We start from the raw sequence: 24,434 nt of genomic DNA, 5'->3' as shown, positions 1-24,434 counted from the left end.
ACTTGCCCTACGATAGGAGGAATCCCTGTGAATTCATAAATAAACCGTTCATTCAAGAAATCATTAGGAACCAAGTGGTTGAGACCACCTGACACCACGCGCCTTGCTGTGATGAAGTAGCAGCAGACCCATGCAGATTATTACCTGTGCGCACACACTCCGTGTGAAATAAAGGTCCATTTAACACCTTTCCAAATCTAACCCAGTCACTGCAAAGTTGACACAGAGGCAAGACCTGCCAGCCTGCTGTTTTGAGTTTATCTGCCTGTGGATTTTATTTAATTTTTGACATGCTTTCAATGGCATAACATCCTCATGACCTGTCTGTGTTGCTACTGCCTGAATGAACGTCAACATCACTAACAATGGCCACTGCAGGTGCTTCCCCTGTCCGGGCGTCTCCACGGATTCCTCACTGCCCCTTTAACTTTGCCTGTGTTGTCTCCCCTTTGTCTGTTGTATGAACATCAACCAAACTGTTCTCTTCACTTTTTCCTGAATAGGGGTGATTTCCAGCACCCCTATCTTTGTTATCTTGTTGCCCTCTCCCTTTTCTTCTACGGGAATCTTGAGTCTCAACTGACAACCCAAATCAGATTATTTGCTGAATAATCTGGACTTGGTGAACCCTGTAACACTCAGGATGCAGGCTGTTGGCTTGCTATTTTGAGCAGACTCTTTTAATTTGTGGCAAGGTGCAACTTTGAAATGTTAACTAATGCACTATTTTTTTTTTCTGGTAACTCTTTGCCCCCTGTTTTTTCCTTCATTTTCAGACAGCTGGCAGAGCATTAGGGTTTCATTAACTTGTCCAAAGGATGATGATATAGCCAAACCAAGGAGTTAATTCTCAGTGTTTGGGTTTCAAAAAACTGACCTTTGAATTTCACAAGGCAAGGGTCAGAAGGACCCTTGTCCTTCAGTGTGTGCATAATTGGGAAGCCTGAGGATTCAGGCTTCCCAAGGGGCTGTGTGGGGATGTGGACAGTGACAGCCTGTCCGATCCCCAAATTTTCTATGTCTTCTTTCCTCAGGGGGATTTGTCTACAGACCCATTGACACTCTGTAGGGTTTATTCTTGTTTTCTTTTCACACTTGCCCTTTTCCCACTCCCATCCCACAATATTCATCCCTGTCCTTGTTGTGGAGGAAAAAACCCTGGGTGTCCAACCAGGGGACTGTGGGAAACGCTGATGTTGAGAAGGCAAACTGCTCCGATGACTGGCAAGCACATCCTCTTACAGTTCAGACGGGTTTAATGCTTCACTCCAAACCAAACGGAAGACCTACTCAGGATTATTCAAACCAGCCTCTGATGACAGGCCTCTCAGCTATGTTGGGATGGAGTTTAAAAAGTCCAAAAAATTGAAAGACATCGCTATAACAAAATCTATTCCATTTCCTGCTACACTTTATGTTTCTAAAAACAAGTCTTACCAGTGTCAGTTTCTAAAATGAGGAATAACATTAATTATGGCCTCTGTCTCATCGTAGCAACAAGTATTATTCATTCATGAAGAGAGGGACTAATTAGGGAAAAAAAAAACTAATCCTGTCCATTTCATTGAGAAGTAATTTTCTGGTAGAATTTGTATGTGTATCAACATTTTAAGTGTATTTGATTCGTTTCATTAATTGTGTACTAAATGAGAAGTATAATGACATTTTATCCAAAGAAAATAAAAAATTTCAACTTGTATACTCACAGGAAATTAAAAGTTAATGTCAATTTACACCTTTTTTCAGTCAATTATGAGATAGGCCTATTTAGCAAAATTGTTTCACATATATTTTTTATATTAAGATAAAGTTTTCTGGGGACAATGAAATGAAAATATGACTTGAAGGAACATTCTAAAACAAGATACATGTGGGCATTTGTTTTTGAATGGACCATGATGAGTATCAATTTCTTCTTGGATTTATATTTCATTGGAAACATTTAAAAGAATGGAGTGACAATTTTATTTAGATTTTCAATATTTATAACTTGCTAGAAGTCCCATCTAGGAACTAAATTTTTGATAAAAAATATATAGATGTCAACTTCAATAGGGTGTGCACAGTCTTTTGAAACTATTTTAGGAAATAGATGAACAAAAAAGGTTGAAGACTAGGTCATAAGCATCACCCATAATGATTTAAAAGCCAGATTTCAAGTGAGATTAATTACCCATAGGCTGGGGTTGTGGACAGCATCGTTAGGAAGAACAACTGACTTGCCCCTGATGGTAGATGGGGCTTGGGGCTGGGGATGATAGAACCTGCAAAGTGCTGTGTGAGGACTAGCAGAACCCCAGCCCTCACTCTAGTCCTCCGCACCTGGGAAGCAGGTGAGGCATGTATGGCAGCAGGGGAGTAGGGTTGGCTGCGTGGGATTTTGTAAGGTTCTGTTCATGTGGTTCCTCCTACTGTCCCATCTGGGTTCGAAGCCCAGGAGCCCACAGCAATTACCTTTCTCCCTGGTACTGTTTAGTTTATCTGCCTTCCCTGACTCACTTTTCCCACTGTTCCAGTCAGGATTCCTGAGATCATCTCGCATATAATGTGCCTGCGCTCCCATTCTATCTCTGGAGGTCTGCATTTGGGCCATCCAAGAGATGGCCAAACCAAGATGGGCACCAAAAGTTGCTTTCTTGAACAAAATGAATTTAATTCCAATTCCCTTTAAAATGCACTTATTAAATGCATGCAAGGTTGGCTCTAGGGACCCTCGATAACTACTTATTGATTAATTAATTAATTGTATGGATTGGCCAGGATTTTCATCTGATCTTTTTTTCTACTGAGTATAAAGAGATTTGGGAAAATCTGACCTTGGAGAAATTAATCTCTACAAGTGACAATATGTGAGGTGAGAAGCTGATCTGTCAAAAGTCAGGAAGCAAGTGCATAAACAGAATTAACCATAAAAGTTGAGTATTTGATGCTATTCATTTGGAATAACTGTAATTTTCCAGCAAATGTTTTTTCCTTACTATGAAATTTGCTGCTGTTTTCTCAAGTACCTGGGAATCATGAAATATTCCATGTGTCGTGTCTGGTTTTAAAACAGCAGTGAAGCTTTATTTGTAAGGGGAAAGAAGAACCAAGTTCTATTCTGGAGTTCATAGGAAATAAGCAGGTTCCCTCCCCTGATGTTCATCGTGGCTCATGCAAATGCTGGTAATGCAGTTATGTAAATGTCTAGCTGAGGTGTGGAGTGCTGCCTTTACTATTGAACTGTAACATTATAAACTATCTCATTAGCATATTAATTTGTTTGTACTAGTGGCCTAAATGTTATAAACAAGGCTAACAGAGAAAGGTTTAAAACAGTCTTTGGCTGTGGGAATATACAGCCTACTGAGTATTTGGACTTCAGCTTTGAGCAGAGGGGTATGTTCATAACAATAATTGGAAAAAACCCAAATTAGATTGAAATAGTGTGATAGTAACTCTAGTAAGTTATTTACAAGTTTACAAGTAGAGCCAGAGGGCCTGGAGGGGGCCGAGACTCAAACCTCACTTGGATGGTTCCTTCACGTGTGACCTTGAATGAGCTGTGTCCTCGTCTTTCCATCAGAGAAGATGGGGCCCATTCGTTGCACTTAGAGTCAACACTAGGGTATTGGTGTCAGCTGGTTGGCTTTTTGATGCTCAAAAATGACTGGATCAGATTTTTTCTTGACCACAACATTGCAGCATTTTAATAAGGAACAGATGGGGTATGAAAGAAAAAGAGAAAATGGTAAGGCAGTGCTGGCTGCTTATGTCTGGGCTGGAAAGAAGCTCAAGTATCATCTAGCATTTAAAAATCATTATTGGGCTCTCACTGTGTGCTAAGCATTGTGCTAGACACTTTAAAGGGATGACCTCACTCCATTGTGTCATCGGTCTGCGAGGCAGGCAGAATGGTCTACATCTCATAGATGAAGGAGCAGGCTCCAGAGGTGGCCAGCGTTTTAGACAAGAAGTCAAACAGCAAAGATTTGTTATGATTTCTTTTAGCATCTTTTGCTTAATTTTCATTAGATAACCTTATTAATTGATAGATAGCACCAGTATGCATTTTGACCTTATTTTATTGTGGGAAGAACACTTAACAGGAGACCTAGCTCGTGAGATTTTGAGTGGACAGTACAGTGTTGTCCACCAGGTCTCTGGAACTTACTCATCTTGTCGATCTAAAACTCTGTGTCCTGAGATTACTAACTCTTCATTTTTTCCACCCCCTTTGTGCCTGACAACGAGTCTTCCTTCTACTTTGTTTCTGTGAATTTGGCTTCTGTGAATTTGGTTTTAGATACCTGATACAAATGGGATCATGCAGCATTGGTCTTTCTGTGAATGGCTTATTTCTCTTAAACTAATGTCCTCGAGGTTTAGGCATGTTTTCACAGACTGCAGAATTTCTCTGTTTGCTATGGCTGAATAATGTTCCAGGGTGTGTATATGCTACATTTTCTTTATTCACGTGCCCCTCATGGACCCTTGGGTTGTTTTCACATCTTGGCTCTAGTGAACAGTGGTCCAGTTAGCATAAAGTTGCCAATATCTCTTTGAGGTCCTGATTTTAATTCTTTTGGATAAATACCCAGAAGCAGAATTGCTGGACCATGTGGTAATTTTATTTTTAATTTTTGAGGAGTCTTCATAGAGTTTTCTACAGTGACCACACAATTTTTCACTCCCACCAACAGAATTCAAGAGTTTCAATTTCTCCACATCTTTGCCAATATTGCTCTTTTTTTTTTATTAACAGCCAACCCGACAGGCGCAAAATGATATCAAGTCTTGATTTGTATTTCTCTGACAATTAGTGGTGTTGAGCATTTTTTCCTATTGCTGTTGGCCCTTCCTATGTCTTCTTTGGAGAAATGTCTATTAAGTCCTTATTCTGTTTTAGAAATCAGGTTAGTTTTATATTATTGTGCTATTGTGGCTCAGAGGGTTGGGTATCGTCCCACAGACTGAAAAGTGGTGGATTCCATTCTCAGGTATGGCGCATGCCTATGTAGCAGATTCGGTCCACAATTTGGGTGTATTTGAGAGGGGATCAATCGATGTTCCTCTCCTACATTGATGTCTCTCTCCCTCCCTCTCTCCCTCCCTCCCTTTATCTCTGCCTCTTTCTCTCTGTTTCCCTAGTCCTATCAATAAACATGTTCTTGGGTGAAGAATAAAAAAAAAGAAAATTGGAACCTAACTTTAAAAGTAAAACAAAACATTTCAGATCCAAAGGTAAGAGCAAGTCTATTAAACTATATAACAAAACAAAAGTAAAACATAATAATATTGAATTGGCAAAATCTTCTTAAACATGAAGTCAAAAGCACAAGCAAAAAAGAAATCAAACTCTACCTTAACCCAAACCCTAACACCAAACCCAACCATAAGCTCGAACATTAAGCCATATACTCAGCCCTAGCCCCAGCCCAAACCTGCACCCCCAACTCTAACACAAACTCTGACCCTGGTCCCTACCCTAACCCCCACTCTAATCCTAACCTGAATGCAAACCCCAAACTGGACTCTGACACTAACTTCAAACCTGAACCTGAACTTAAACTTGATCCCTCACTCGAGGACCAAATGGACTGACACAGACACTGCCGCTATTCTGCATGCTTAGGATGTTCCCCTTGGAGGAACAGGTAACACTGAGAAGCCCTTCCATCTGTCTCTGCCCAGAGAGGGTCCCTACATCCTGAGCATTGACCTTTTGGTCCCTTTGTTCTTTGAATCTTGAATTTTCAAAGCCCCAGTTAGCCTGATGCTCAACAGTCCTCATGAAAAATGGTGTTTCTCTCTCAGTGTCCCTGCTCCACCTCATTGTAGGTAAATCATTATTGCAAGTTTGAAGGCATTTCTGAATTGATATATACATCTAAAAACTTAGGTTTAAAAAACTAAAACAAAAGTATTTCTGACATACTAAAGTGTAGAGTACAATTTAACACACACATATATTTCACCACCTAACGTGGGGTTATAATGAACTTACACTAGAAAGAAAACACTGCCCTTTGGTTGGTTTATCACTTTTTATAATTTTATGATTTTATAATGTTTCCAATATTACAAAACATCATACATTATATATGTTATTGTTTTAAAGCTTCAATCACGTATAACAGTGTTATTCTAAACACTAAACATTACATGCAATGTCTAAAAAGTTTCATAACTAGACAATGCATTGATTTTACTTCCTGTTAACTATGCACAGTGGGGACTAAACATATCCCTCAAACCATTGGTAACCGTGTCACTCTGGACACATATAAATGAAACTTGTGAAGACAAATGCTGAGGAGTGTTCATAGGATCATTTCACTTACTTTGACAAAAGAAAATCTGGTCCTTCTACTCATGAAAGTCACTCTGAAAATTCTGTTCTCATTTTTCATCAGTACAAAAGGACAGATGGTCGGGTAACATGTAGAAATAAAGGTATTAACATTCTCCAGTTGCCAATTCCTCTTATTTCCAAACTGTGAATAAGCAGTAAGAAAGCTGTTGGTCGAGTAAAAGAAAATGAAACAGCAAACCAGCATGAGGATGACGTGGGTGGCTCTGTGCTCAGGAGAGCTTCGTGAGGGGTGGACGCTACTGCGGACGAGCCGAGCTACTCTGTGGTGTCTGGAAAGGACAGTCACCATGTAGATGCTACTGCATGCCATTAGGGAGAGAAAGAGCACATCCTGAATGAGCACTGTACTGAGAAATGTCATAGCCACCTGGTGATCATACGTACTGACCTTGCAAAAAGGACTATAATACCCAGATGTAACAGCAGTGGTATTCCTGTTGGCCACAACTTTTAAGACAATCTCAGAATAGATGACCATGCTGATGACCCAGCAGGAAAATATGGAGGGTTGAATGAGTGTAGAGATGTTGTTCTTGAGCCAGGTGCATTTTCGACTTCTTACGGCAATGGTCACCACCTGAAACATGCTTTGGAGGGATGTTGTGTACAGAGAAATACTCCGGGTAACTCTGTGAGTGTAGAGAACTACTTTACACCCAGTGTCGCCTATATCGGGCTTCATTCCAAAGGAACTAATTATACTTGGAACCCCTCTGAACAGGAGGGTCAGGGTGTTAGCCAAAGTTAAGTGGGCAAGGATCCCATCAGCAGGCTTCTTCTTGCGGGGCAGAGAGAAGAAGGTGTGCATGTATAAAGCAAACACCAAGGAGTTCCCCAGGAAACCAGTACCAGTCTGAATGGCGAGGAGGATCCCAAACAGGGTGTCTCTAGGACATCACTGAGTGTCTGTCTCTCTTAGATCTTCCAGCCAAGAACAGCATATCCTGCAGACAAATCATTTGACTATGAATGTAAACATAAAAACAATAAAGACTGAGAAATAGTTTCAAGTTTCAGGGACATATAAATGTAAAGGGGATGTAATAACAAGCCCTGTGGGGAAGGAAGTTATTTCTCAGAAACCTAATGTCAAATTCAGGTATTCAGAGTGGATTAGGATTTGTAAGAGAATTTATCCCATAATATAGTAGATTTTTTAAAAAAGATTTTATTAATTTATTTTAGAGAGGGGAAGGGAAGGAGAAAGAGAGGGACAGAGACATCAGTGTGTGGTTGCCTCTCATGCACCCCTTGTTGGGGACCTGGCCCTGAACTCAGGCATGTTCCCTCACTAAGATAGAACTGGTGACCCCTTGGTTTGCAGGCCGGTGTTCAATTAACTGAACCACACCAGCAAGGGCTGAAAGACAGTAGACTTAAGGATTAGAAAAAAATGAGGAAGAATAAAGAACAACAGTTATACTCCTGAAAATGTGGACAGTAGCAAACATCTTAGAGACAGCAGAAATACTGTCAAAGCAGGAAAAACAACTGTTATATGCCACAGAAGCAGAAAAATAGGACAATGAAGAAAATGACATATGATTACTGGTAAGGAAAAGGATTACGTGTATATGTGAAAGAAATAAAACACTGTCGAGTATTTAAACTGGGCCCTGAAAACAAGTGAATACAAACCGAACAGAACGTGCAGCCAAGAGAGAGAAGCAAGGATGGCAGACAGACACCTGCTGAGATGAGCCCCTGTGTGGGGAAGGGCCCCGAAGGGCTAGTCAGAGAGGGAGACCAGGGTAGATCAGGGCACCAACACATAATGGTTTTCAATCTACAGTGCTGTGTGTGTGAGTGAAATAATAGACTCAGGAAAAATGTCTCAGTTTTAGGTTGGGAGATTTTTTGAAATCAAGGTAAAGAAGAAAACTGAAAATAACCATGCATACAAGCAGAAATGTAAGAAAGAGTAAAGAAACCTTTTAAAAACGTGATTTTTTTTAATATACAAGGGAGGACCCCCCAAAAAGTTTATTCATAAAACATGGTGCATTTATTTTTACATGTTTAAAAAAAGAAGGAAGAATTAACCAGTAAAAAAGAAAAGAGTAAGTGAATGACAATTTCTTGAAGCTCGTATTTCAAAGCAGCCTGACTGTGCATAAGAGTGAATACCAAGAAAAGAGCTGACACAGAGGGACACACAGCTGTAAGACTGGGTTCACACTGGGAATGGCGAGAACAAAACCAGGGGCAGAAACTCTGGAAAACACTCACCATTGCGTTGCCTCCCCAAGCCTCCAGTCACAGCAGCATCCCCACCACAGCAGGTCTCCACAGGCAGTCACATGCAGGGGAGTGGCTGGCATCTGTGCTGCAGGGCAGCAGCAGGAATCCGGGTTATGAGGAGGGGACTGAGTGACTTCATCTCCCTCTGGGCACCAGCCACTTTGTTATCCAAGCTGGAAATTGCCTTGTGGACAGTGACAGCCTGGCATGTCCACAGGAACCTAGCTGCTGTCCCCAGTGCAGTGTGTCCCCTGTTGCATTATTAGGATCAGCAATTACAACTCTGCCATCTCCTCCTGAGCTGACCCATGGCCTCTGGGTGGAACTAAGTGCTCAATTACTCCTCGGGGTCCCAGAGCAATGACGGGAAGCTCATCAGAAGTTTATGCTCCTTCCCTGCTAACAGTGATGATTTTTGGTGTGACACTGGCCACAGGGCAGCAGCCCAGAGCTGGGTGCTGACTGGCTGCTCAGGGTTGAATTGCAAGTTTCAGAGATGTTCACACAAAACAAGCACATTGCATTGTCTTCTGAGACCAAAGCTGAGGTTTTATTTCAATTCCCAATACATAGTCAATGATGTCACTTCAACAACTTTAAACAAAAGGAAAAATGACCATTTTGTTTAATTTAAGCTTCCATTTTGAAGTCATTGTCCATTCACAGGAAAACATGAAGGTAGTACAGAGATCCCCACTCACCCTTCCTCTGCTTCCCCTAATGGTGCATCTTTGAAAATCACAGTCCCATTTGAGTACGGTGACTGTGAGATGTACAGCTGTAGTCTCATGTCCTATCAACACGGGGCACACTCATGTGACTGCCAACTCCATCCACACACAGGACTCTTCCATCCCCTCCAAGGCTTCCCTCCTGCTGCCTCTTCATGCCCACACCCACCCCACAGGGTCCACTGTGAGGTGGACCTCTGTGCCACGGTCCTTTGCTCCATCTCTGTAATTTTGCCTTTTCAAGAGTGTTATATAGTCATATAATTACACAGCTTATAATCTTTGGGATCAGCTTTATCATGGGCATTATTCTCTGAACCTCTCCTATTACCGCATGTATCAATAGTTCGATCATTCCTATTATACAGTGAGATTCCTCATGTGGATGCACCACACTCTGCTTAACATTCCCAACTGAAGGGCAGTAGAGTTGTCTTGCAGTTTCGGTTCTTAGAAATAAACAAGTGGGTCTACTACAGGCACAACTGTGTTCAGGATTCGGGGTGAACATAAGTTTTCATCTCTCTGAGATGAATGCCCAGGAGTGCAATGGTGGATTGCATGATATGCATGTATTCCATTTTGTAGAAAACTGAAACCTGTTTCCAGAGTGGCTACATCTCCTCACATTTCTACCAGCCATGTGTGAGAGATCCAGTTTCTGTCCATCCTGTCCCACATTCAGTGTTGTCATTATCTTTGTTAAACTGTGTGCATAACACATGACATAAAATTCACCATCTTAACTGTTAATCCACAGTGCAGTGGGGTTTTGTATACTCACCATGTTGTTCAACAGAGCCTCACCCTGGCTGGCATAGCTCAGTGGATTGAGCATGGGCTGCGATCCAAAGTGTCGCAGGTTCGATTCCCAGTCAGGGTACATGTCTGGGTTGCAGGCCATGACCCCGAGCAACCGCACACTGATGTCTCCGTCTCTCTCTTTCTCTCTCTCTATCTCTATCTCCTTCCCTTCCCCCTCTAAAAATAAATAAATATTAAAAAAAAACCCAGATCCTCAAAACCTTCTCATCTTGCAAACCGAAAACTCCTTCCCCATGAAATGAAAGCCCTTTCCCATTTTTCCCCCATGCAAGGGTGACTACCATTCTCCACTCTGTGGCTATGAACTTGACTTCTTAAGATGCCTCATATAAGGATACTCACTCAGTGTTTGTGTCTTCATGGCTGGTTGATTGCCCTTAGCTTAATGTGCAAACTGTAACATTGCTAGGATTTCCTTCTGTTTTAAGGCTCTTCCATTGTATGTGTGTACCACATGTGGTTTCTTCATTCATCCATCTGTAGACACTTGCATGTCTCCTACCTCTTGGCTGTGCAGCGAATAACTTAGGCTTGCAAATATGTATCTCTTCCTGACCTGCTTTCGATGCCTTTGAATTATACCTAGAAGTGAAGTTGCCGAATCATGTGGCAGTTCCATTTTTAATTGTTGAGTGATGGTGATACTGTTTTTCATAGTGGTTTTCCCTTTTAGGCATCTCATCCACAGTGCACAGGGGTTCCAATTTCTCCACATCCTTGCCACCACTTGTAATTTTCTCAGTTTTCATAGTAGCCTTCTCTACAGCCCAAACACTTGGGTGGACACTGCAACACTGCTCCTTCACCGCATGTGGTCACAGAGCCACGGTGCTCACCGGTGAGGCCCAGACATGTGGAGTGAAGTCGCGATGCGAGCCCGTCCCACTCCCTGGATCCTTTCACTGCCCACGTGTGATCTGCTCAGTGATCAACATGAGGGCCTGGAGCACTGTCCTGGACAGGAGTCTGTGGGGCAAGACGTCCTGAGAGCCTGACGGCCACCCTCGTGACTCAGCCTCCTACAGCCTCCTACAGAACCACTGCCCCCACCCGCACGTGGCTAAACCACCTGAAGCCTTGTTTGACATTTAAGGCAGGGACCTCAACTAGTACAGGGCCCAGGGGGAAACGGGATGTGGACTTTGTTCTTCAACTCCACTAACCCCTTTTGAGCTTGGAGAGATGGTCCATAGACAAACAAACCCTCCCCCTCCACAAGTTGGATTCTCTTTGTGTCCCACCCCTTGGTCCCACACAACCTTTTGGAAGGTCCTCACCTGTTCAGCTCCCTCAGTCCCCTGTGGAGTCACCCTGACCAGCTCCACAGCCTGGAATGGTGAAGTAGCATCTTCCTTCCCACCTCCTTTCATTCCCCAAACCTTCCTGCTGATGCCTTCAGTGTGTGTAAAGACCATGCTGTCCCCAAAATGGCTTTGGAGGGCAGAGAAAGGAGACCAGCCTAGCCTTTATTATGGTTGGGGTCAGCCAGGGAGAGCGTTCCTACTGTAGCCATGGTGTTCTCGTTCTGAACCCCCTACACACCCAAGGAGGGAGCGCTGAGCGTTGTCACAAGCTCACACAGACATGGTCACGAAAGGCAGAGAGAGGTGAGCCTTGAAAGCTGTCCCAGTCCAACATCCAATATCCAGTCACTCTTAGGTACAGTGTCTTTCCTCACTCCTTTGTTCTGGGGGCAGGAAAGCAGCTCACACGATCAGACAGGCATCAGAAACATGGAAAGTTTGGCCTGCTGTTCGTGTACATGCTGCAGCCTCCACTGCCCCCGCGAGGGCACCTTTGCCCCCCACCCCGTATTCAACATCCCCCCCTGCCAGTCGGGGAATGCACCTGAGTGTGCTCCCTCCTCACCCACATCCCCGTGTCTTCTCTCCCAATTCAGGTGATGAGCCTCTGGTGTTGGTTAGAAGAGCTGACTGCAAGGCACAGAAAGGACTTGCTCAAGCAAGTGGGGACTGGCTGCAGTGGGGAGTGCCCTCCCGCTCTGTTGAAGGGAGGGCTGTCAGCCCGAAGGACAGGGATGAGTCTGATTTGGGAACTGTGGGTGCCGCCAACAGGGTCCGTCATCTCTGCCTTTGGTCACCAGGTGTGTCTGCTCCAGATTCAAGTCCTGGGAAGGGAGAAACTGATTGTTCCCAGCCAGGTAACAGTCCTGCTGTTTCATCCAATGGCCGTGCCTGGTGGGCTGCAGTTGTGTTACTGGCCCAACCCCCATGCCTGCAACTGAGAAGAGGGTGTAGAATTTGTCATCCACCATGTTCCAGGCCCTGTCCTCAGGAAGAGTGTAAGAGGACAGTGGGGTTTGAAGCAGTTAGGTAAAATGGCAAGGTCACATCACAAGACAGTGGCAACTTCTTATTTTATTACATATTGCTGCTTCAGTTTGGTAATATTTTGTGGAGGATTTTTCCACCTATGTTCATGAGGGATACTGGCCTGTGATTTTCTATTCTTTAACATCCTTGTCCTTTTGTAGTTCGAGTTATGCTGAGTGCATAAAATGAATTGGGAAGTATTCCCTCCTCTATTTCCTTAAGATTTTGCACAATACTGACTTTAATTTCTTAATTCTTGATAGAATTAACCAAGTAGAACCAATTGGGCCTGGTCCTCTCTCAGTGGGAAGTTATAAATTCAATCTTTCTTTACCATTTTGAAACAATCCCAAAGGAAACCCGGACATAGGTTTGTGAGAAAATTGCTTTCCTGATACCTCTTCATCCCTGGATATTTTTCTATGTATTTTCTACCAACAAGACTTCCCACATAGTCACAATGTGTCCCTGGAAGCCAGGACGTTCATGTTGATATCGGGCTGTCATCTAGTCTTCTGGCTCTACTCAGTTTCCCCAGTCACCGCCGTGGTGCATTTTTATTTTTATTATATTTTATTGATCATGCTATTATAGTTATCCCCACTTTTTCTCCTTTGCCTCCCTCCATCCAGCACCCCCCTCAACTACCTCCAGCCATTCCCCCACCATTGTTCATGTCCATGGGTCATGCATATAAGTTCTTTGGCTGCTCCATTTCCTATATTGTATTTTACATCCCCATGGCTATTCTCTAGCTACCTGTTTGTACTTCTTAATGCCCTCAGCTCTTCATCCATTCTCCCCTTCCTCCTCCCATCTGGCAACCTGCTGGTAACACACTTCTTTTCTCTGGCTCCTAAGAATCTCTCTTAACCTTTAAACTTTGGCCTTTTCATTATGACGTGTGTTGGAGTGGGCCTCTGTGCATCCATCATAACTGGGACTCTCTGTGCTTCCTGGACTTGCATGTCCATTTCCTTCACCAAATTAGGGAAGTTTTCTTTTCCATTATTTTCCAATAGATTTCAAATTTCTTGCTCTTTCTCTTCTCCTTCTGGCATTCTTATGATGTGAATGTTGAGCCTCTGAAGTTGTCCCAGAGGCTGTTTACACTGTCCTTATGTTTGGGATCTTTTCTCTTCCTGTTGTTCTATATCACAGGTGGCAAACACAAGGCCCATGGCTGAATCCAGCCCTCCACCTTGTTTTACCTGGCCCGGCACCTCCTTCTACCTGGCAGCAGCACCGAGCTCTCACTTAACTGTTAAGGAGTAGTTACATTTATACAGTCCTACAAGTACATTCAGCCTTTTGAAGGCAACTGCGAGGCTGATGTGGCCCCTGGTGACAATGAGTTTGACACCCCTGCTGTAGATGTATGGGTTTATTTGGATCCTCAGCTCCATCCCATCAATCAACCATCTGTCTCTCTGCCAGAACCATGCTGTCTTCATCCCTGTTCCTTTGTGACACAACAGTCCCCGTTACCCATGGGGGACGTTTTCCAAGACCTCAGGTGGATGCCTCAAACCATGGCTAGTATGGAACCCTATACATGCTGGTTTTTCCTATAAATACACCCCAATGATAAAGATTAATTGATGAAATGGTACAGTAAGAGGTTAACAACAATAAGTAAGAATAAAATGGAACAGTTATAATAATAATTATTGCAGTAAGAGTTATGTGGTTGTTGTTTGTCTGCCTCGAAGTATCTCACTGTACTGTACTCCCTCTTCCTTATGTGATGATGTGAGACAGTGGGGCATCTCTGTGATGAGGCAGTGTGAGGTGCAGGCTTTGTGACACATTGTTCAGCTTTTGTAAGGGTCTGGGACACAGCAGTGCAGTGCTGCAGTCCATCTGCCGACTGACATGGCCCCTGGGGGACTGAGGAGCAGGTAGAGTACACAGCGTAGCTACACTTGACCCAGGAAGGATTCACCTCCCAGGAGGGACAGCGTGGAACAGCACAGGATTTCACCATGTTATGCAGAATGGCATGCAACTCAAAACACATAAATTGTTTATTTCTGGAATTTCCCATTTATAATTTTCCGCCATGGTTGAGCATGGGCAACTGAGACTGAGGATGGAGCCTGCAGATAAGGCCTGGGAGGGCACCGTATTCCTTCTATGGGCAAGTAGAACTCTTCCTACATCATTCTTCTTTCTCATTGTTTCTGTGGGCAATTCTAAGTCTCTTGCGATATTATATACATTTTGGAATCAGATTGCCAGTTTCTACAGAGAAGTGTTTTGGGATTCCAGGAGCATTCCTGTTGATCCTGCACACCATTTGGGGCCATGTTCCCATCCAGCAGTGGTTAGCCTGATCCATGAACACGGGATATCTCTCCACACACCTACATCTTTTGGTTCTTTCAACAGTATTTGTAGTTTTTAGAGTATAAATTTTGCAGTTCCTTAGAAAGCATTTCTCAGTATTGTACTCTTTTGGATGTTAGCTTGAATATATGTGCTTTCTTCATTTTACTTCCAAATTCTTTATTACAAGTTGTGTTAGGCAGCATGAGCTTTTATAACAAAATGCTGTAGAGTTGGTGGCTTAAACAATGGAAATGTATTTTCTCCCTTTTTTGTAGGCTGGAGAGTCTAAGATCAAGGATCCAGCAATGTTCTAGTCCAGCTGAGACCTCTCCCCCTGCCTGGTAGATGGTTAGAGATTCAACATACAATATTTTGATTCAAACAATTCATTTTAGAGTACAAATACAGACAAACACGGTTCTTTTTTGCACATTGTTTTTATTCTGCAACCATGCAAAACTTCTTCATTAATTCCAATTATTTGTACTTGGTTCCCTAAAATTTTCTATGTATAGGATCATATCATCTTTCAATAGAGAATTTTCCTTCTCCCTTTCCAATCTGTACTCCTTTCATTTAACTTTCTTGTCCTATTTCTCCATGCAGCATCTCCAGTATGGTGTTGAGAGAAAGGGCAAGACTAGACATTCTGGTCTTCTCTCTGATCTTGGGAGAAGCATCCATTCTGTGTGAGTGGCTGTTAGCTGCAGGTGTTCTGTAGATGCCCTTGATCACTTTATTTCCCTTGTCCCTGGTTTGCTGAGTGATTTTCCGGAGTGCTGGGAGAGAGGGGCAGGGGGACAGTGGCTAAGCACAGCTGAGCATCCTGGTCGTTGAAGACACAGTTCCAAAAACAAATCCCTCAGATGCTATGAAAAGCTACCTCATCCCATTCAAATGCTCCATTAAAAAGAAACAAGTCAACTTAACCAAAAACTTAGAGTGTAGAAAAACAAACCATGAGACACTTTTTTCAGCCTTGAGGGTAAACAGACACTTCCTGTAGAGAAAATGAAGGACTAACAGGAGTGGGCGTGGCCTGTCAGTAAGCAGGTGATGTGCCCACTTCTGGCACCTGCGTGGTGGTGCAGAGAGGGTGGGGGAACCCGAGCCAGAGAGAGCCAGTTCTCTTGCCATGCTGTGAATTCCTGTAAGGAAGGTTGTGGGAACAAAAGCACAGTACTCATCTTTGCACAGACGAGTTCAAACACACAAAGACAGCATCAATGGAGGGACCCGATTTCCAACTTTGGTGATGATAAAGGCCAGGGCGTGGGTGGGAGCCTTGGACCAGGGTTCAGGGGGCGGGAAAGGCTGCAGTTAGACCAGTCTGGGTGGTGAGTCCTTCTCCCAGGGCGCTCATTTTGGGTAGGTGTAGTCTTCACCTGGAGAACCCACTTCCCAGGGAATCCCCCACACAGGGGGGCCTCCCACCCCGACCACACTGCTTCCCCAGCTCTGTGTGCCCCAGAATTTAAATCTGTAGCTACTGACTGGGGTGACTCAGCTCTTCTCTCGTGAGGGACACATGCTTAGGGAGCAGGTGGCTCTGCCCTGCCCAGGCCCAGGGTTGTCAGCCATCAGCCAAATCAAAGGGAAGACCGAGGAGGTTCCCATCAACCTGTCAGCAACAGCACGTTGGTAAAACCTGGTGGCAGAAACCCTGAAAACACAGTATTGGGCCCAGCTGCAGGCCCCCACTCCTGCTCCATACACCTCCCCAGCTCTCTGCTTTCAAGGAGTTTATGCAGATTTGACAAATGATCTACCCAAAGTACTTCAAGTGGAGGTACATCTTCCAGCACCCAATTCTTTCAAATGCAAAGCAAAATCCTCCACGTTCTTACACAACACAGTGAGAGAACACACACTGAAGTTGATAGCAACCCCAACAGAGCAGTCACAAGGCTCTACCTTGTGGCACCATACATCACGCTGAGAAAGGCAGACCTGGGGGAAGTTTGGCTTGAGCAGGAGTTACGAGGATTCTCCCCTCAGCTGTGACCTGGTTTTTGGAGAGGACCCGTGAGTCACGGGGCAGGCGTGGTGCTCAATAGTGCAGCACCCATTCCCAAGGATCTTCACCCTGCTAATCAGGCAACCCTGTCTTCCCAGCAAACTTGCCCCAGCCTTGGCCAGCAAGATCCCATGCTGCCTCTTCAGGACCCACAGAGTGGGTGGGGGCGGGGAGAAAGGGCCAACACAAAGGAGGTGGTGGGCAAGGAGCACAGACCAAGCCTCTTGCCACAGAGCCTCTACATAAGAGGAGCATGACAATAGAAGTCCCCGGTCCCAGGCTGCCTGAGGATCAAATACAACAATCCATTCGGGATGATTCTGAGAAGAGTGTACAGTTTTCACACATAAGAAAGATGTTTTTCCTCAAGATTGCTCTTAACACCTGCACCCAGTAGACTCTGTTCCCTGTCTGCTGGTGCTGTTCATCCCCTCTGCAGTGCCTCAGCCCCCTGAGGTCTGTAGGTCTCCGGGCCCCCCACCCCTCAGGTTTGCTCTTACCGGGGGAGCTGAGTGCTAACCAAGAATCATTACCAGAAAGGCCCCAGAACATTTAATGTCAGCTCTTCTTGTATTTGTTCCTGAGTCGACAGCACAGAAAACCATGCTGGGTGCAGTACGGTTGGGAAAAAAGATGCTGCTGAATTAGGCGTGAGTGTGGAACGCCGGAGAAAACCTCCAGGTCTGGGCTGTGATTGTCCCACAGACACCCGTGGGATGAGTTACACAATAAAACAGAAGAGGACCAGATTGGCACCTGGATTTTTACAAACTGGAAGATGCTGATCTTTTCACTTAAAATATGTAAGGTATTCACAACACTCTGAGTGACCATCCTCACTCCCCTCTACATATCTCTCCTCATTCAATAGTGATTACCCATTCCACTGCCCGTGGACAACTTCCAGTGAGCTTGGTTCTGGGGGGCCCATGCCCCTTCTGAGAAGTGTCATGCCGTTTGTTTTTTTTACTGTGGTAAAATGCGCTGAACATAAATTTTACTGTCTTAAACATTTTAAGATATACTGATCAGTAGCTTCTAGTACATTCACCATGTTGTGTAACCATCACCCTGTGAATTTCCAGAGCTTTTTCACCTTCCAAAGGAGACCCCAGCCCATTAGTAGTCTTCTGCCCTGCCCCCCACCAGCTGCCCATCTGCTCGCAGGCTCTGGGTTTGCCTGGTCTGGACATTTCCTATGGCTTCTGTCATGGGGTATTTGATCTATTGTATCTGTTTTTTGTTTTGTTTTGTCTTTCATGGCATTTGACATGTCTTCAAGACAGCTGGAATTAGAATTAGTATTTTGAGAGGTTCTGTAAATTCCTCTGACCAAGTCTCCCCATCGGGGGTCTCGGCAGCAGGCCCTGCTGGCTGTGCAGGCTGGGCACCCAGGGCCCGCCTCCCTGGGGGAGCACCCAAAAGACACATGGGGTGGTTGGCAGTGCCGGGGTGGGGGGGTCTCCTTGGAGCTGGATTCTGAGTCCCCAGCTGTGGTCCTCTCTCTGTCTCTGCACAGGCGCTTTAGTCCACACGAAGACCCTGCAAGTTCTGGACTAACGACTTGGTCCAAGAACTGTCCCCTCCACAGAACTTCTGATTTCATGCCTCCAGGAATGTCTGCCCACCCAGAAGGACCACCCCAGCCACACACATACTCATATGTCTGTCGAGTTGACCTTAAGAACTGTGGAGGGGACATGGCCTGATCAGAGAGGCCGGGCCCAGTGCCTACCTGCTGGGGGTCTTCAACCTGCGGAGCCTTGGCATATCTGGCCCCTCACATGGAGTCAAAAACTGGTCACTTCTAGGCCTAGGAATGTGGAACAAGAAGTGCTTTTCATTTTTGTTACTGTGCTAGTGAACATCATGGGTACTGAAAACACAGTCATACATTAGTGGCTCTAGATTCTTCAGAAAGCACAACAAGCATCTGTGTATTGAACATCTTGTGTAAGGTTTTGAAGTAAATGAGAGAGTGGAGGACAAAAACACTGTTGCTTCCCCTGAGCCTCGAAGGGCCGTGGAGCCAGGCTGCTCCAGCTGTTGCACATCTGAGAACAGGGAGGACCCCCCTTTCCAAAACCATCTCCTAAAGTCCTACCTGCAGTGGGAGGAGTGTGGGCAGGGGCTGAGGAGATGGAGGCTGGCAGGAAAGGGGCCTCGTGCCCCCAGGACCAGCAGTGCCCCTGCAGCCCCTCCTAGGCCACAGCTGGAAAACCCCAAACATGGCAGACAGTCATGGTGATTCCACAGACACTCTCACCTGCTTCCCAGGTCCCCCATTGTCCTTGCTCCTCCTTCCTCCCTCCCTACATGGACAGAGGGCTAATGCCCCCAAATCTGGAAAGGCATTTCACAGTCTGGGCAAGGACAGAGGATGGGAAGTACAGGTCCAGGGGTCAGTGCCCTTCACTGATCACGCTGGCCCTGTTCTGTGGACTCCATCTTTATCTCTAATGTGAGGGGCCCTCACAAGGTGGTCTCTGAGTCCCTGCTAATCTTTCCTCAAAAAGCGCTCTTAAATATTCTGCTTCCTAATTCACTGGTAACTTCTTTCTTAGAATTGCTGGAGCTCAAATGATGATGTCATAATATCCCTGTCTGTCATGACACCCAGAGTCACTTCCCTGCGGACATCTTGGAAAAAGATAACCAGGACAATGTGCAGATGAAACTGAGCCCCTCTACACTTTATAACAAGGAGAACTTAGTAATAATTAGATAATTAGGAATTCAGTCTTCCTAAATGAATCAGGATACAGGCTTTATTTTATGGTTGGATTAACGTGTGTCCTTCCCCTTCCATGTATCTAAAGCCCCAACTGATATGCAGCTACGCAACGTCCTTACTCAGCAGGGGCATCGTGTGTGGGATTCTAGAATCCCAGGAGGAGGAGCCTCCATGGTCAGAGAGTGCTGGCTGTGCACTGAGGCTGTAAGTTCAGAGATCAATGTTAAAACCACCATGGGATTGTATGACCATTCCCCTAAAATTAAAAATAGAACTGCCAAATGATTCAGCAATTTCACTTTCAGGTCAGTTTGGAAACAATAGCAAAGAGTACTTGAAGGGATATTTGCATAATGACATTCATAGTAGCACCAGGCATGACAGCCAAGAAGTGGAAAAACACGTGTGTGTAGATGTTTGAAAGGAAAAACCACATGTGATGCATACATACAATAGAAGAGCCTTAAAGCAAAAGGAAATCCTAGCCCATGTTACAGTGTGGACATTAAGCTAAGGGCAATCAACCAGCCATGAAGAGACAAACACTTAGTGAGTCCCTCATATGAAGCATCTCAAGTAGTCAAGTTCATAGCAACAGAGCAGAGCAGGGTAGTCACCCGTGCATGGGGGGAATGGGGAAAAAGGTTTTCATTTCATGGGGACAAAGTTTTCAGTTTGCAAGATGAGAAGGTTTTGAAGCTCTGTTGCAAAGCACAGTGAGTATACGAAACCCCACTGCACTGTGGACTTACAGTTAAGATGGTGAATTCTATGTCATGTGTTATTTACACAGTTTAAAAAAGATAATGACAACCCTGAATGTGGGACAGGATGGACAGAAACTGGATCTCTCACACATGGCTGATAGAAATGTGAGGAGATGTAGCCACTCTGGAAACAGATTTCAGTTTTGTACAATATGGAATACATGCATATCATGCAATCCATCATTGCACTCCTGGGCATTCATCTCAGAGAGATGAAAACTTTTGACCACCCCAAATCCTGAGCACAGTTTTGCCTGTAATAGACACACTTGTTTATTTCTAACAACCAAAACTGCAAGACAACGCTAACATCCTTCAGTTAGGAATGTTAAGCAGAGCGTGGTGCATCCACATGAGGAATCTCACTAGACAATAGGAATGATCGAGCTATTGATACATGGGACAATAGGAGCAGTTCAGAGAATAATGCCCATGATAAAGCTGATCCCAAAGATTATAAGCTGTGTAATTATATGACTATATAACACTCTTGAAAAAGGCAAAATGACAGAGATGGAGCCATGGGGTGGGTGTGGGCATGAAGAGGCAGCAGGAGGGAAGCCTTGATGGGGATGGAAGTGTCCTGTGTGTGGATGGAGGAGGTGGTCACATGAGTGTGCCCCGTGGTGACAGGACTTAAGGCTACAGCTGCACATCTCCCAGTCACTGTACTCAGATGGGACTGTGATTATGAAAGATGCACCACTGGGGGAAGGGGAGGAAGGGTGAGTGGGGATCTCTGTACTACCTTCATGTTTTCCTGTGATGGACAATTATTTCAAAATGGAAGCTTAAATTAAACAAAATGGTCATTTCTCCTGTTGTTTAAAGTTGTTGAAGTGACATCATTGACTATGTGTTGGGAATTGAAATAAAACCTCAGCTTTGGTCACAGAAGAAGACAATGCAATGTGCTTGTTCTGTGTGAACGTCTCTGAAACTTGCAACTCAGCCCTGAGCAGCCAGTCAGCACCCAGCTCAGGGCTGCTGCCCTGTGGCCAGTGTCACACTGAAAATCACCACTGTTAGCAGGGAAGGAGCATGAACTTCTGATGAGCTTCCCGTCATTGCTCTGGGACCTCGAGGAGTAATTGAGCCCTTAGTTCCACCCAGAGGCCATGGGTCAGCTCAGGAGGAGATGGCAGAGTTGTAATTGCTGATCCTAATAACGCAACAGGGGACACAGTGCACTGGGGACAGCAGCTAGGTTCCTGTGGACATGCCAGGCTGAGTCACTGTCCACAAGGCAATTTCCAGCTTGGATAACAAAGTGGCTGGTGCCCAGAGGGAGATGAAGTCACTCAGGCCCCTCCTCATAACCCAGATTCCTGCTGCTGCCCTGCAGCACAGCTTGGAGCCACCCCTCTGCATGGGACTGCCTGCTGGAGACCTGCTGTGGTGAGGATGCTGCTGTGACTGGAGGCTTGGGGAGGCAACGCAATGGTGAGTGTTTTCCAGAGTTTCTTCCCCTGGTTTTGTTCTCACCATTCCCAATGCGAACCCAGTCTTACAGCTGTGTGTCCTTCTGTTTCAGCTTCCTTCTTGGTATTCGCTCTTATGCACAATCAGGCTGCTTTGAAATACGAGCTTCAAGAAATTGTTGTTCATTTACTGTTTTCTTTTTTACAGGTTAATCCCCCCTCTTCATTTAAACATGTAAAAATAAGTGTATCATTTTTTATAAAGAAACTTTTTTGGGGGTCCTCCCTTGTATCTTAGAAATGTTTCCTCTTTTTAAGTTTTCTTTTCTCTTTTTATATTTCTGCATGTGCTCCTGGTTATTTTGAGTTTTCTTCTTCATACTGATTTAAAAAAATCTCCCAACATAGAACTGAGACATTTTTCCTGAGTCTATTATTTCACTCACGCACACGGGAGTGCAGACAGAAGCCCATTACGTGTTGGTGCCCTGATCTACCCCGGGCTCCCTCTCTGAGCAGCCCTCTGGGGCGCTTCCCCACACAAGGGCTCATCTCAGCAGGCTTCTGTCTGCTTTCCTTGCTTCTCTCTCTTGGCTGCATGTTCTGTTCGGTTTGTATTCTCTTGTTTTCAGGGCCCAGTTTAAATAGTCGACAGTGTTTTATTTCTTTCACATATACACGTAATCCTTTTCCTTACCAGTAATCATATGTCATTCTCTTCATTGTCCTATTTTCCTGCTTCTGTGGCATATACCAGTTGTTTTTCCTGCTTTGACAGTATTTCTGCTGTCTCTAAGATGTTTGCTACTGTCCACATTTTCAGGAGTATAATTGTTATTATTTTTTCTTCCTCATTTTGTTTTATGCTTAAGTCTACTATCTTTTAGCCCTGGCTGGTGTGGGTCAGTTAATTGAACACCAGCCTGCAAACCAAAGGGTCATCGGTTCTACCTAGTCATGCCACATGCCTGGGTTCCAGGCCAGGTCCCCAAGAAGGGGTGCATGAGAGGCAACCACACACTGATGTCTCTGTCCCTCCCTTTCTCCTTCCCTTCCCCTCTCTAAAATAAATTAATAAAATCTTTTTTAAAGATCTACTATATTTTAGGTTAAATTTGCTTGCAAACCCTAATCCATTCTGCATACCTGAATTTGAAGTTATGTTTCTTGCAAATAACTTCTTTCTCCACAGGGCTTGATATTACATCCCCTTTACATTTATATGTCCCTGAAACTTGAAACTATTTCTCATTCTTAATTGTTTTTATGTTTACATTCATAGTCAAATGATTTGTCTGCAGGATGTGCTTTCTTTGGCTGGAAGATCGGAGATGGACTCACAATGATGTCCAGAAACACCCTGTTTGGGATCCTCCTCGCCATTCAGACTGGTACTGGTTTCCTGGGGAACTCCTTGCTGTTTGCTTTATACATGCACACCTTCTTCTCTCTGCCACGCAAGAAGAAGCCTGCTGATGGGATCCTTGCCCACTTAACTTTGGCTAACGCCCTGACCCTTCTATTCAGAGGGTTTCCAAGTATAATTAGTTCCTTTGGAATGAAGCCCGATATAGGTGACACTGGGTGTAAAGTAATTCTCTACACTCAGAGAGTTACCCGGAGTATTTCTCTGTACACGACCTCCCTCCAGAGCACGTTCCAGGCAGTGACCATTACTGTGAGCAGTCGTAAATGGGCCTGGCTCAAGAACAACATCTCTACACTCATTCAACCCTCCATATTTTCCGGCTGGGTCATCAGCATGGTCATCTATTCTCAGATTATCTTAAAAATTGTGGCCAACAGGAATACCACTGCTGTTACATCTGGGTATTATAGTCCTTTTTGCAAGGTCAATACATATGATCACCAGGTGGCCATGACATTTCTCAGTACAGTGCTCATTCAGGATGTGCTCTTTCTCTCCCTAATGGCATGCAGTAGCATCTACATGGTGACCGTCCTTTCCAGACACCACAGAGTAGCTCGGCTCGTCCGCAGTAGCGTCCACCCCTCACGAAGCTCTCCTGAGCACAGAGCCACCCACGTCATCCTCATCATGGTTTGCTGTTTCATTTTCTTTTACTGGACCAACAGCTTTCTTACTGCTTATTCACAGTTTGGAAATAATAGGAATTGGCAACTGGAGAAAGTTAATAACTTTATTTCTTCATGTTACCCGACCGTCTGTCCTTTGATACTGATGAAAAATGAGAACAGAATTTCCAGAATGCATTTCATGAATAGAAGGACCAGAATTTTCTTTTGTCAAAGTAAGTTAAATGATCCTATGAACACTCCTCAGCATTTGTCTTCACAACAAGATTCATTTATATGTGTCCAGAGTCACACGGTTATCAATGGCCTGAGGGAGAGTTTTAGTTTACATTGTACTGATTGAGCAATAAGTAAAATCAATACATTGTCTATTTATGATGCTTTTCAGACATTACATGTAATATTTAGTGTTTAGGATAACACTGCTATATGTGATTTAAGCTTTAAAACAGTAACATATGTAATGTATGGTGTTTTGTAATATTGGAAACATTATAAAATCATAAAATTATAAAAAGTGATAAACCAACCAAAGGGCAGTGTTTTCTTTCTAGTGTAAGTTCATTATAACCCCACGTTAGGTGGTGAAATATATGTGTGTGTTAAATTGTACTCTACACT

General features: G+C 44.4%; 1 protein-coding gene and 1 pseudogene across 1 annotated transcript; one reads left to right on the top strand and one right to left on the bottom strand.

Annotated features, from left to right (window-relative positions):
• Nucleotides 1–6,302: 6,302 nt before the first annotated feature.
• LOC114490737 lies at nucleotides 6,303–7,281 on the bottom strand (annotated as a pseudogene).
• Nucleotides 7,282–23,089: 15,808 nt separating this feature from the next.
• Nucleotides 23,090–24,156, top strand: LOC114514975 (vomeronasal type-1 receptor 3-like). Its single transcript, XM_028534157.2, has one exon. It carries the CDS (start codon nucleotides 23,098–23,100, stop codon nucleotides 24,154–24,156), a length of 1,059 nt encoding a protein of 352 aa, XP_028389958.1. The 5' UTR covers nucleotides 23,090–23,097.
• Nucleotides 24,157–24,434: the final 278 nt, after the last annotated feature.

This window comes from Phyllostomus discolor, chromosome 2, assembly GCF_004126475.2.
Source record: "Phyllostomus discolor isolate MPI-MPIP mPhyDis1 chromosome 2, mPhyDis1.pri.v3, whole genome shotgun sequence".
Lineage (NCBI taxonomy): Eukaryota > Metazoa > Chordata > Mammalia > Chiroptera > Phyllostomidae > Phyllostomus > Phyllostomus discolor.
This window is presented reverse-complemented; position numbering and strand designations above follow the sequence as displayed.

Excerpts from the sequence above, each read along its gene's own strand:
- LOC114514975 (XM_028534157.2), top strand. The coding sequence starts at position 23,098 with ATGATGTCCAGAAACACCCTGTTTGGGATCCTCCTCGCCATTCAGACT.